The following is a 14,004-nucleotide window of genomic DNA, read 5'->3' as shown; positions in this document are numbered from 1 at the left end:
TGATGGATTCAATTTGCTAGTATCTTATTAAGAACTTTTACATCCATGTTCATCAGAAATATTGGCCTGTAATTCGTCTTTTTAGTGGGGTCTTTGTCTGATTTTGGAGTCAAGGTAATGCTGGCCCTTGTAGAATGAGTTTGGAAGTTTCTTTTCATTGTTATATTTTTGGAACAGTTTGAGAAGAATAGGTATTAACTCTTTAAATGTTTGGTAGAATTCCCCTGGGAAGCCATCTGGCCCTGGACTTTAGTTGGGAGATTTCTGATTACTGATTCCACTTCTTTGCTAGTTATGGGTCTATTCAAATTTTCTATTTCTTGGGGCGCCTGGGTGGCGCAGTCGGTTAAGCGTCCGACTTCAGCCAGGTCACGATCTCGCGGCCCGTGAGTTCGAGCCCCGCGTCGGGCTCTGGGCTGATGGCTCAGAGCCTGGAGCCTGTTTCCGATTCTGTGTCTCCCTCTCTCTCTGCCCCTCCCCCGTTCATGCTCTGTCTCTCTCTGTCCCAAAAAAAAAAAAAAAAAAAAAATGCTTTCAAATTTTCTATTTCTTGTTTCAATTCTGGTAGTTTATATGTTTCTAGGAGCTTCTCCAGTTCTCCAGATTGCCCAGTTTGTTGGCATATGATTTTTCATGGTATATTCTTAAAATCTATGGTATTTCTGTGAAGTTGGTTGTGATCTCTCCATCTTTCATTTGTGATTTTATCTATATGGTTCCTTTCTCTTTTCTTTTTATTAAGTCTGCTAGAGGTTTATCAATTTTATTCTCCAAAGAACCAGTTCTTAGCTTTGTTGATCTGTTCTCCTGTTTTATATTTGTTTTATTTATTTCTGCTCTAATTTTATTATTTCCCTTCTTCTGCTGGCTTTAGGCTTTACTTGCTGTTCCTTTTCTAGTTCCTTTAGGTGTGAAGTTAGGTTATGTATTTAAGACTTTTCTTGCTTCTTGAGATAGGCCTGTGTTGCAATATACTTCCCTCTTAGGATTGCCTTTGTTGTATTCCAAAGGTTTTGGACTATCATGTTTTCATTTTCATTTGCTTGCATGTACTTTTTAATTTCTTCTTTAATTTCTTGGTTAACCCATTCATTCTTTTTTTTTTTTAATTTTTTAAATGTTTGTTTATTTTTGAGAGAGAGAGAGAGAGACAGAGCATGAGTGGGGGAGGGGCAGAGAGAGAGGGAGACACAGAATCCGAAGCAGGCTCCAGGCTCTGAGCTAGCTGCACAGAGCCTGATATGGGCTCGAACTCATGAGGTATGAGATCATGACCTGAGCTGAAGTCAGACACTCAACAGACTGAGCCATCCAGACCCCCCACCATCCGCTCCTCCTCCCCCCCCGCCCCCGCATTCATTCATTAGTAGAATGTTCTTTAACCTCCATGTATTTGTGGTTTTTCCAGATTTTTCTTGTGGTTGACTTCAAGTTTCATAATGTTGTGGTCTGAAAATATACATGGTATGATCTCAATCTTTTTGTGCTTGTTGAGGCCTGATTCATGACCCAGTATGTGATGTTCTGTGTTCTTTTCTAGTCTTTATTGCTTTTTCCCCCCTCAAGGAGTCCCAACCTTTAATATTTTCTTGCAGGGCTGTTTTTGTGGTTATGGACTCCATGAGTTTTTGTGTGTCTGGGAACCTGTTTATGTTTCATTCTATGAATGGCACCCTCCTTGGATAAAGTATTCTTGGCTACATATTTTTCCCATTCAGCACATTAAATATATCATGCCACTGCCTTCTGGCCTACCAAGCTACTGTGGACAGATCTGCTATGAAACTTATCTGTCTTCCCTCGTAGGTTAAGAACTTTTTTGCCCTTGTTGCTTTTAGGATTCTTCACTTGTCTGTGTATTTTGTGAGTTTGACTATGGTATGCCTTAGTGATGGTTGGCTTTTGTTGAATTTAACAGGAGTTCTTTTTGCTTTTTGAATTTCTATGTCTGTTTCCTTTGCCAGGTTAGGGAAATTTTCAGCTCTAATTTGCTCAAATAAACCTGCCTTTTTTTCTCTTTATCTTCTGGGACTCCTGATAGGAATCTTATTAAGCTTTAAGGAGTCCTTGAGTTCCCTAAGTCAACATTTGTGATCCAATACCTTTCTTTCCCTCTTCAGCTTCATTATATTCCATAATTTTATCTTCTATGTCACTGATTCGTTCCTCTGCTTTATCCATCCTCATCGTCATGGCATCCATTCAGGTTTGCATCTTGGTTATAGCATTTTTAATTTCAGCCTCACCAGTTTTTAGTTCTTTTGTCTCTGCAGTAAGGGATTCTCCAGTGTCTTCTATGCTTTTTCAAGCCCAGCTAGTATCCTTATAATTATTGTTTTAAATTCTAGTTCAGACATCTTACTTGTATCTGTATTGATTGAATCCCTGGCTGTTATTTCTTCCTGTTCCTTCTTTTGGGGTGAATTCCTCTGTGTTGTCATATTGTCAAGGACAAAAAAAAAGAAAAAAAGAAGCTGGATCGTAGATATGTTTTGATCTCTCTCTGCATTCAGGGCTCCCTCCCCATCACAGCACCCACAGCTCTTCTGTCCCCCAAATCAACTCTCCGCAGCTCCTAACTTCAACATTGTGGCAATTTTTTCATGTCTAGTGCATTTTTTCTTAGTCCTCAGATTCATCTCTTGGGTGTTCAAAATGATTTGATATTTATCTAGCTGTGAGGCAAGCCTAGTAGAAGAGAAGTCTCTAGTAGTAGGAGTAGTAGGAGAAGTCTCTTCTCCTTCACATTTCCTTTAACGTTTGACATTTGTTTGTTCCTTGTCCAACTGGAATTCTGCATAACGATAAATTTGCTAAGCACTTTTTTTTATATATATATGAAATTTATTGACCAATTGGTTTCCATACAACACCCAGTGCTCATCCCAAAAGGTGCCCTCCTCAATACCCATCACCCACCCTCCCCTCCCTCCCACCCCCCATCAACCCTCAGTTTGTTCTCAGTTTTTAACAGTCTCTTATGCTTTGGCTCTCTCCCACTCTAACCTCTTTTTTTTTTTTTTTCCTTCCCCTCCCCCATGGGTTCCTGTTAAGTTTCTCAGGATCCACATAAGAGTGAAAACATATGGTATCTGTCTTTCTCTGTATGGCTTATTTCACTTAGCATCACACTTTCCAGTTCCATCCACGTTGCTACAAAAGGCCATATTTCATTTTTTCTCATTGCCACATAATATTCTATTGTGTATATAAACCACAATTTCTTTATCCATTCATCAGTTGATGGACATTTAGGCTCTTTCCATAATTTGGCTATTGTTGAGAGTGCTGCTATGAACATTGGGGTACAAGTGCCCCTGTGCATCAGTACTCCTGTATCCCTTGGATAAATTCCTAGCAGTGCTATTGCTGGGTCATAGGGTAGGTCTATTTTTAATTTTCTGAGGAACCTCCACACTGCTTTCCAGAGCGGCTGCACCAATTTGCATTCCCACCAACAGTGCAAGAGGGTTCCCGTTTCTCCACATCCTCTCCAACATCTATAGTCTCCTGATTTGTTCATTTTGGCCACTCTGACTGGTGTGAGGTGATACCTGAGTGTGGTTTTGATTTGTATTTCCCTGATAAGGAGCGACGCTGAACATCTTTTCATGTGCCTGTTGGCCATCTGGATGTCTTCTTTAGAGAAGTGTCTATTCATGTTTTCTGCCCATTTCTTCACTGGGTTATTTGTTTTTCGGGTGTGGAGTTTGGTGAGCTCTTTATAGATTTTAGATACTAGCCCTTTGTCCGATATGTCATTTGCGAATATCTTTTCCCATTCCATTGGTTGCCTTTTAGTTTTGTTGGTTGTTTCCTTTGCTGTGCAGAAGCTTTTTATCTTCATAAGGTCCCAGTAATTCACTTTTGCTTTTAATTCCCTTGCCTTTGGGGATGTGTCGAGTAAGAGATTGCTACGGCTGAGGTCAGAGAGGTCTTTTCCTGCTTTCTCCTCTAAGGTTTTGATGGTTTCCTGTCTCACATTCAGGTCCTTTATCCATTTTGAGTTTATTTTTGTGAATGGTGTGAGAAAGTGGTCTAGTTTCAACCTTCTGCATGTTGCTGTCCAGTTCTCCCAGCACCATTTGTTAAAGAGGCTGTCTTTTTTCCATTGGATGTTCTTTCCTGCTTTGTCAAAGATGAGTTGGCCATACGTTTGTGGGTCTAGTTCTGGGGTTTCTATTCTATTCCATTGGTCTATGTGTCTGTTTTTGTGCCAATACCATGCTGTCTTGATGATGACAGCTTTGTAGTAGAGGCTAAAGTCTGGGATTGTGATGCCTCCTGCTTTGGTCTTCTTCTTCAAAATTCCTTTGGCTATTCGGGGCCTTTTGTGGTTCCATATGAATTTTAGGATTGCTTGTTCTAGTTTCGAGAAGAATGCTGGTGCAATTTTGATTGGGATTGCATTGAATGTGTAGATAGCTTTGGGTAGTATTGACATTTTGACAATATTTATTCTTCCAATCCATGAGCAGGGAATGTCTTTCCATTTCTTTAAATCTTCTTCAATTTCCTTCATAAGCTTTCTATAGTTTTCAGCATACAGATCCTTTACATCTTTGGTTAGATTTATTCCTAGGTATTTTATGCTTCTTGGTGCAATTGTGAATGGGATCAGTTTCTTTATTTGTCTTTCTGTTGCTTCATTGTTAGTGTATAAGAATGCAACTGATTTCTGTACATTGATTTTGTATCCTGCAACTTTGCTGAATTCATGTATCAGTTCTAGCAGACTTTTGGTGGAGTCTATCGGATTTTCCATGTATAATATCATGTCATCTGCAAAAAGCGAAAGCTTGACTTCATCTTTGCCAATTTTGATGCCTTTGATTTCCTTTTGTTGTCTGATTGCTGATGCTAGAACTTCCAGCACTATGTTAAACAGCAGCGGTGAGAGTGGGCATCCCTGTCGTGTTCCTGATCTCAGGGAAAAAGCTCTCAGTTTTTCCCCGTTGAGGATGATGTTAGCTGTGGGCTTTTCATAAATGGCTTTTATGATGTTTAAGTATGTTCCTTCTATCCCGACTTTCTCAAGGGTTTTTATTAAGAAAGGGTGCTGGATTTTGTCAAAGGCCTTTTCTGCATCGATTGACAGGATCATATGGTTCTTCTCTTTTTTTTTTTGTTAATGTGATGTATCACGTTGATTGATTTGCGAATGTTGAACCAGCCCTGCATCCCAGGAATGAATCCCACTTGATCATGGTGAATAATTCTTTTTATATGCCGTTGAATTCGATTTGCTAGTATCTTATTGAGAATTTTTGCATCCATATTCATCAGGGATATTGGCCTGTAGTTCTCTTTTTTTACTGGGTCTCTGTCTGGTTTAGGAATCAAAGTAATACTGGCTTCATAGAATGAGTCTGGAAGTTTTCCTTCCCTTTCTATTTCTTGGAATAGCTTGAGAAGGATAGGTATTATCTCTGCTTTAAACGTCTGGTAGAACTCCCCTGGGAAGCCATCTGGTCCTGGACTCTTATTTGTTGGGAGATTTTTGATAACCGATTCAATTTCTTCGCTGGTTATGGGTCTGTTCAAGCTTTCTATTTCCTCCTGATTGAGTTTTGGAAGAGTGTGGGTGTTCAGGAATTTGTCCATTTCTTCCAGGTTGTCCAATTTGTTGGCATATAATTTTTCATAGTATTCCCTGATAATTGTTTGTATCTCTGAGGGATTGGTTGTAATAATTCCATTTTCATTCATGATTTTATCTATTTGGGTCATCTCCCTTTTCTTTTTGAGAAGCCTGGCTAGAGGTTTGTCAATTTTGTTTATTTTTTCAAAAAACCAACTCTTGGTTTCGTTGATCTGCTCTACAGTTTTTTTAGATTCTATATTGTTTATTTCTGCTCTGATCTTTATTATTTCTCTTCTTCTGCTGGGTTTAGGCTGCCTTTGCTGTTCTGCTTCTATTTCCTTTAGGTGTGCTGTTAGATTTTGTATTTGGGATTTTTCTTGTTTCTTGAGATAGGCCTGGATTGCAATGTATTTTCCTCTCAGGACTGCCTTCGCTGCGTCCCAAAGTGTTTGGATTGTTGTATTTTCATTTTCATTTGTTTCCATATATTTTTTAATTTCTTCTCTAATTGCCTGGTTGACCCACTCATTCGTTAGTAGGGTGTTCTTTAACCTCCATGCTTTTGGAGGTTTTCCAGACTTTTTTCTGTGGTTGATTTCAAGCTTCATAGCATTGTGGTCTGAAAGTATGCATGGTATAATTTCAATTCTTGTAAACTTATGAAGGGCTGTTTTGTGACCCAGTATATGATCTATCTTGGAGAATGTTCCATGTGCACTCGAGAAGAAAGTATATTCTGTTGCTTTGGGATGCAGAGTTCTAAATATATCTGTCAAGTCCATCTGATCCAATGTCTCATTCAGGGCCCTTGTTTCTTTATTGACCGTGTGTCTAGATGATCTATCCATTTCTGTAAGTGGGGTGTTAAAGTCCCCTGCAATTACCACATTCTTATCGATAAGGTTGCTTATGTTTATGAGTAATTGTTTTATATATTTGGGGGCTCCGGTATTCGGCGCATAGACATTTATAATTGTTAGCTCTTCCTGATGGATAGACCCTGTAACTATTATATAATGCCCTTCTTCATCTCTTGTTACAGCCTTTAATTTAAAGTCTAGTTTGTCTGATATAAGTATGGCTACTCCAGCTTTCTTTTGGCTTCCAGTAGCATGGTAAATAGTTCTCCATCCCCTCACTGTCAATCTGAAGGTGTCCTCAGGTCTAAAATGAGTCTCTTGTAGACAGCAAATAGATGGGTCTTGTTTTTTTATCCATTCTGATACCCTATGTCTTTTGGTTGGCGCATTTAATCCATTTACATTCAGTGTTATTATAGAAAGATACAGGTTTAGAGTCATTGTGATGTCTGTATGTTTTATGCTTGTAGTGATGTCTCTGGTACTTTGTCTCACAGGGTCCCCCTTAGGATCTCTTGTAGGGCTGGTTTAGTGGTGACAAATTCCTTCAGTTTTTGTTTGTTTGGGAAGACCTTTATCTCTCCTTCTATTCTAAATGACAGACTTGCTGGATAAAGGATTCTCAGCTGCATATTTTTTCTATCTAGCACACTGAAAATCTCATGCCAATTCTTTCTGGCCTGCCAAGTTTCAAAAGAGAGATCAGTCACGAGTCTTATAGGTCTCCCTTTATATGTGAGGGCACGTTTACCCCTTGCTGCTTTCAGAATTTTCTCTTTATCCTTGTATTTTGCCAGTTTCACTATGATATGTCGTGCAGAAGATCGATTCAAGTTACGTCTGAAGGGAGTTCTCTGTGCCTCTTGGATTTCAATGCCTTTTTCCTTCCCCAGTTCAGGGAAGTTCTCAGCTATTATTTCTTCAAGTACCCCTTCAGCACCTTTCCCTCTCTCTTCCTCCTCTGGGATACCAATTATGCGTATATTATTTCTTTTTAGTGTATCACTTAGTTCTCTAATTTTCCCCTCATACTCCTGGATTTTTTTATCTCTCTTTTTCTCAGCTTCCTCTTTTTCCATAACTTTATCTTCTAGTTCACCTATTCTCTCCTCTGCCTCTTCAATCTGAGCCGTGGTGGTTTCCATTTTGTTTTGCATTTCATTTAAAGCATTTTTCAGCTCCTCGTGACTGTTCCTTAGTCCCTTGATCTCTGTAGCAAGAGATTCTCTGCTGTCCTGTATACTGTTTTCAAGCCCAGCGATTAATTTTATGACTATTATTCTAAATTCACTTTCTGTTATATTATTTAAATCCTTTTTGATCAGCTCATTAGCTGTTGTTATTTCCTGGAGATTCTTCTGAGGGGAATTCTTGCGCTTGGTCATTTTGGATAGTCCCTGGTGTGGTGAGGACCTGCTGGGCACTTCCCCTGTGCTGTGGTGTATAACTGGAGTTGGTGGGCGGGGCTGCAGTCCGACCTGATGTCTGCCCCCAGCCCACCGCTGGGGCCACAGTCAGACTGGTGTGTGCCTTCTCTTCCCCTCTCCTAGGGGCGGGATTCACTGTGGGGTGGCGTGGCCCGTCTGGGCTACTTGCACACTGCCAGGCTTGTGATGCTGGGGATCTGGCGTATTAGCTGGGGTGGGTAGGCAAGGTGCACGGGGGCAGGAGGGGCGGGCTTAGCTTGCTTCTCCTTAGGTGATCCACTTCAGGAGGGGCCCTGTGGCAGCAGGAGGGAGTCAGATCCGCTGCCGGAGGTTTGGCTCCGCAGAAGCACAGAGTTGGGTGTTTGCGCGGAGCGAGCAATTTCCCCCAGCAGGAACCGGTTCCCTTTGGGATTTTGGCTGGGGGATGGGCGGGGGAGATGGCGCTGGCGAGCGCCTTTGTTCCCCACCAAACTGAGCTCTGTCGTCCGGGGGCTCAGCAGCTCTCCCTCCCTTTGTCCTCCAGCCTTCCCACTTTCCGAGCAGATCTGTTAACTTATGACCTCCCAGATGCTAAGTCGCGCTTGCTGTCGGAACACAGTCCGTCAGGCCCCTCCGCTTTTGCAAGCCAGACTCAGGGACTCTGCTTGGCCGGCGAACTGCCCCTCCACCCCGGCTCCCTCCCGCTAGTCCGTGGAGCGCGCACCGCCTCGCCGCCCTTCCTACCCTCTTCCGTGGGCCTCTCGTCTGTGCTTGGCTCCGGAGACTCCGTTCTGCTAATCCTCTGGCGGTTTTCTGGGGTATTTAGGCAGGTGTAGGTGGAATCTAAGTGATCAGCAGGACGCGCGGTGAGCCCAGCGTCCTCCTACGCTGCCATCTTCCCTTCCCCCCTCCTCCAGGACCTTTTAATGTGCCAGACATTATGGCAACCACTTCTTTTTTTTTTTAATTTTTTTTCAACGTTTATTTATTTTTGGGACAGAGAGAGACAGAGCATGAACGGGGGAGGGGCAGAGAGAGAGGGAGACACAGAATCGGAAACAGGCTCCAGGTTCTGAGCCATCGGCCCAGAGCCCGACGCGGGGCTCGAACTCACGGACCGCGAGATCGTGACCTGGCTGAAGTCGGACGCTTAACCGACTGCGCCACCCAGGCGCCCCATGGCAACCACTTCTTGAGAATTCTCTTTAATTCTTTAAATAATTCTTTAAATAATTCTTTAAATAATCCCATGAGATAAATGTTCTTATAATCTCCATTTTGTAGTTGATGGACATGAAGGCAAAAAGATATATGTGACTTTTATGAGGTCTCATAGTTAGTTCAAACCCAGGCATTAAAATTGCAGAGCCCGTGCTTTTAGCCACTATGTTTACTGCCACCCTGGGGAATGGGCACAGAATTATGTATTTAGTAATATTAAGGCAATATCTTAGTTTCATAGTGGAAATTTAACTCCGCATCCTCAAAATGGTTTAATGCACACATAAAAAACTGATTGTTTTTTAAACATAAATGCTGAGGTGCTTTGAGTTAGAATTTTAGAGTTCAACTTCTTCACCATATCAATGAGAGAATTAGTTCCAGAGAATCTGATGACTTCTCCAACATAATGTAGGCATCTAGTGTTCTGGTGTTCTTTAAAATTTTGAGGGGGGCACCTCGGTGGCTCAGTCGGTTAAGCATCCGACTTTGGCTTAGGTCATGATCTCACGGTTCATGGGTTCGAGCCCTGCATCTGGCTCTGTGCTGACAGCTCAGCCTGGAGCCTGCTTCAGATTCTGTGTCTCCTTCTCTCTCTGCTCCTCCCCTGCTCATGGTCTGTCTCTCTCCTTCAAAAATAAATTAAGATTAAAAAAATTTTTTTTTTCACGTTCATTTATTTATTTTGAAAGAGAGAGTGTGTAAGCAGTGTAGGGGCAGAGAGAGAGGGAGAAAGAGAATCCCAAGCAGGCTCAGCACTGTTGGCACAGAGCCTATTGCAGGGCTCTATCCCATGAACCGTGAGATCATGACCTGAGCCAACATCAAAAGACAGATGCTTAACCAACTGAGTCTGGTGCCCCTTGTGTTCTTTTGACATTTTTGTGTTATCTTTTCTTACTTAAAGCATAAATCTCAAATCTACTTTCATTTTTATCCCTAGCTGTCCAGAACCACTTTTTTCTTTTTTTTTTTTTAATTTTTTTTAATGTCTATTTGTGAGAAAGAGCTCTTGTGTTCTGCTTTAATACAAAACTAACTTTTATTGTAAAGAATACTAACTTAATTATATTTACTAAATCTAAGGTAAAATGCTCTTAGAAATGGGATATTTTATTTATTTATTTATTTATTTTTAAATGTTTATTTATTTTGAGAGAGAGCACGTGCTCAAGCAGGGAAGGACTGAGAGAGAGAGAGAATCCCAACTAGGCTCTGCACTGTCATTACAGAGCCTGACATGGGGCTTAAACTCAAACTGTGAGATCGTGACCTGAGCCACCAGAAATGGCGTATTTTTAATAGCTCGACAACATTTTTTTCTTTTTCTTTCTGTTCTTTTATCTGAACCTCAGGTGCACAGAACTGATGACAGCAACATTATTTTACTCCCTATTTCATTGAAAAGGCTATTAAATGTTATCATTAAATGCAATATTTGATAGGTATCTGTTGTCAAGCCAAAACCTCTTGGTTTGAGGTTTTGTTTGTTGTTTGTTTTTAAAAATACTATATGAATGAATTATATAAAATAGATAATACAACAACTTGGAAGGTAGATACAATTATTATCCTCAATTTTTTTGATGAAAACTGAGGCACAAAAAGATTACACATACTTTCCCAGAGTAGCTAAGTATAGAGCCTGGGATTCAAACCCAAGCAGTCTGGCTTCAGACTGATGTTTATATCTTCAGTCTAAAATGTGATTGATAGAATTTTTATGATCTATATATGATTCATGATCCTCTCTGAGAAAAATTACTTAAGACTTTCTTTGGTATGTGTTAACTGGCTCATTTTTTAAATGTGTTTGTTTGTTTTAGACCAAACTAGAAATCCAGAAGGCCCTTGCAGAAGATTCCACTGTATATGAATATGACAGTATTTATGATGAAATGCAGAAAAAAAGGGAGGAAAATAATCCCAAATTGCTTTTGGGAAAAGACCGAAAGGTTTGTAGCTGAAAAGTATAAATTTCTTTGACCTTGACTTGTATTTTATATCTCAATCTTATTTTAACATGAGGATGATCTGAGAAAAAGCTTTTAGGTATTTGAAATGTGAAGAAGAGCCCCTAGTTGCAGATAATATAGGTTTGATTTAGAACCCAGGAAACCCTACTAAAAGTATCCTAACAGGAGTGAGTAAATTATCTAACAATAAAAACAACAAGTTGTGTTTTTTGCTTTAAAACCTTCACACATTTTGGAAATTTTTTTCTTAGAAAGTCTCTGTACTAGTAACTCCTGTTCCTGTTCATATTTTTGTGTTTTATCATTCACTCATTTTTTTATTGCATTCTAGCTGGTAACAGAATCATTTGCACATGTGATCATATTTTTAGTTTGAAAAAAATACTTGAGAGTGGGAGCTTGAAAATACGTTCACATTTTCTATCACTTTTTGTCTTTCATAAGCACAAACAGATATCTTTACATCTTATAGTACGTGCAGGTAGGGTGGTAGTATAAAATTAAAGCTATTCTTTTAAATAAGCATATTTCACCTAATGGAAAAAGTAGTAGGAACCTTCTGAATTACTTACTTGAAGTATTGAGACCATACCTGTGAAAAGGGTGAAAACACAGTGGAAAAATTAATTTGAAATTAAAAAAAAGGAAAATAGCAGTTTGAATAATTTATTTTACACTTAAATTTTCATTGTAAAGAATTTTAGTTTCACTCTTGCTAGTAAATTTATATTGAATTTTGAGAGGATGACAGTCCCACCTATTTGGACTAGCCATTTTTATCTTAATAAATTCATGATAAAAACAATATTCTTAATTTTTATTTTTGATTCTTCCCTAAATAATCTTATTTTTCCTCCTAGCCCAAGTATATTCACAACTTACTAAAAGCAGTTGAAATCAGAAAAAAGGAACAGGAAAAGAGAATGGAAAAGAAAATACAGAGAGAACGAGAGATGGAGAAGGGAGAGTTTGATGATAAAGAGGCATTTGTGACATCTGCTTATAAGAAAAAACTGCAAGAGAGAGCTGAAGAGGAAGAAAGAGAAAAAAGGGCTGCTGCACTTGAAGGTGAAATAGAAGAGGGAGAAGGGTAGAAGGAAACCGAAGCAGCAAATTGGTTTAGCCATTTGCTCTGTCCGTGAACAGGTTATAATGTGGTGGTCCTAATTTACGTATATAGATTTAAGGTATAAGATGTGATGTTTTGTAGTATTATAAAACGTTGAAGAGATTATGAGTAAAAACACAGTTGTACTCTCAGTAACTTATTTCTACTGGACTTTTCATATATCTCATTTTGTTGTTTAAAACTATGACCATTATGAGTCATCGCCATAGAAAAATTCTAAATGTAAGAACTTTTATTACAAATCATAACACCATAATCTTGGTCAGAAGCAATGTAAACTGAGATTTAAATCCTAGTTATATTTTCTGGCTTTAGAAAACTAGAGTAACACCACTCAAGGAACAGTAACTGGGTGGGCATTTAGAAAAAGCATAACATTAATTCAAAAAAGAAAAAGATGTGCAGGAGCCAAAGAATGTCTTAGTGCTTTACTTCAGTACTTTCTACTCATGGTCATTTCTCAAGGTCTAAGTAAAATGTATACATATAAATAGCTTAATTGACAAATGCTCATCAACTTTAAATAGAAGAAAATCAAGTCTAATGTTCTAAGGATGTATTAAGTGTTCATCTAGAGTATCAGTTGGCAGATTTTCTATGAAGGACCAGATAAGTAAATATTTTAGGTTTTGTGTACTATATGATCTCTGTTGGAGCTCCTCAGTTCTGCCTTTTAATGCAAAGCAGCCTTAAACAATAAACAAATGAACAAGGCTACATTCCAATAAAAATATATTTACGAAAACAGTAGGCCACATTTGGTCTGCAGGCTATAGTTTGCCAACTCTGGATCTACAGTTTATATACTGTATGTTACATACTCTACACCTGTAAAACAGAACTGTGTTGTGCCTTGTTGAATATATTCCTCTCACGTTTGCTTTCCCTCTCAGCCCGTTTGGATGTAACCAAGCAGAAAGATCTCAGTGGATTTTATAGACACCTATTAAATCAAGCAGTTGGTGAAGAGGAAGTACCTACATGCAGCTTTCGTGAAGCCAGGTGAGACATGGAATATGGAATATTTAGAAGAAAAATTCTGTTCATGATCTGTGGTTGTAGGATTATTTTAACCCTCTGAAAGATAGAAGATTGCAGCATTGCATGTTGTGTTGTCAGCCAAACCTGACCTGATAGAATTGCAAAGGATTTACACTTTCTTAATTAAAAACTTACAGATTTAGGGGCGCCTGGGTGGCACAGTCGGTTAAGCGTCCGACTTCAGCCAGGTCACGATCTTGCGGTCCGTGAGTTCGAGCCCTGCGTCGGGCTCTGGGCTGATGGCTCAGAGCCTGGAGCCTGTTTCCGATTCTGTGTCTCCCTCTCTCTCTGCCCTTCCCCCGTTCATGCTCTGTCTCTCTCTGTCCCAAAAATAAATAAACGTTGAAAAAAAAAATTAAAAAAAAAAATAGTTTATTTTCATAAATAGGACATGGCCTCCAGAAAATGTAAGATTCACATATTTAGGGCTAGAAATGCACTCTCTAATATGTAGCTAGTAGTCACATGTGGCTATTTAAATAAAATCTAGGGGTGCCTTGGTGGCTCAGTCAGTTAAGTGTCTGACTTTGTCTCGCATTCATGAGTTTGAGCCTTACATGTGGCTCACTGCTATCAGCTTTCAGCGTGGAGCCTGCTTCAGATCCTCTGTCCTCTTTGGCCCTCCCCCGCTTGCACTCTCACTCTTAAAAAAGAAATAAAACATTAAAAATATATGTATTATAAATAAAATATAAAATTTTGGTTATAATAGCCACATCTCAAATACAGTTGCCACATATGGCTAGTGGCTACCACAGATGGCACAAATATGGACATTACTATTTCT

At 39.5% G+C, this 14,004-nt stretch overlaps 1 protein-coding gene across 3 annotated transcripts in view; it reads left to right on the top strand.

The window, feature by feature from the left end:
* NSRP1 (nuclear speckle splicing regulatory protein 1) overlaps positions 1-14,004 on the top strand; it is a 68,531-nt gene that overhangs the window by 51,757 nt on the left and 2,770 nt on the right. For all 3 annotated transcript variants that reach the window (XM_043585559.1, XM_043585560.1, XM_043585561.1), the window contains 3 exons: positions 10,898-11,026; positions 11,908-12,115; positions 13,070-13,178. In XM_043585559.1, the coding sequence (XP_043441494.1) occupies positions 10,898-11,026; positions 11,908-12,115; positions 13,070-13,178 (446 nt within the window). The remainder of the gene's footprint in view (positions 1-10,897; positions 11,027-11,907; positions 12,116-13,069; positions 13,179-14,004) is intronic.

The sequence above is a fragment of the Prionailurus bengalensis genome, chromosome E1 (genome assembly GCF_016509475.1).
Source record: "Prionailurus bengalensis isolate Pbe53 chromosome E1, Fcat_Pben_1.1_paternal_pri, whole genome shotgun sequence".
NCBI classification, from domain to species: Eukaryota; Metazoa; Chordata; class Mammalia; order Carnivora; family Felidae; genus Prionailurus; species Prionailurus bengalensis.
Note: the sequence above shows the minus strand (reverse complement) of the source record. Positions and strands in the feature narration are given on the sequence as shown.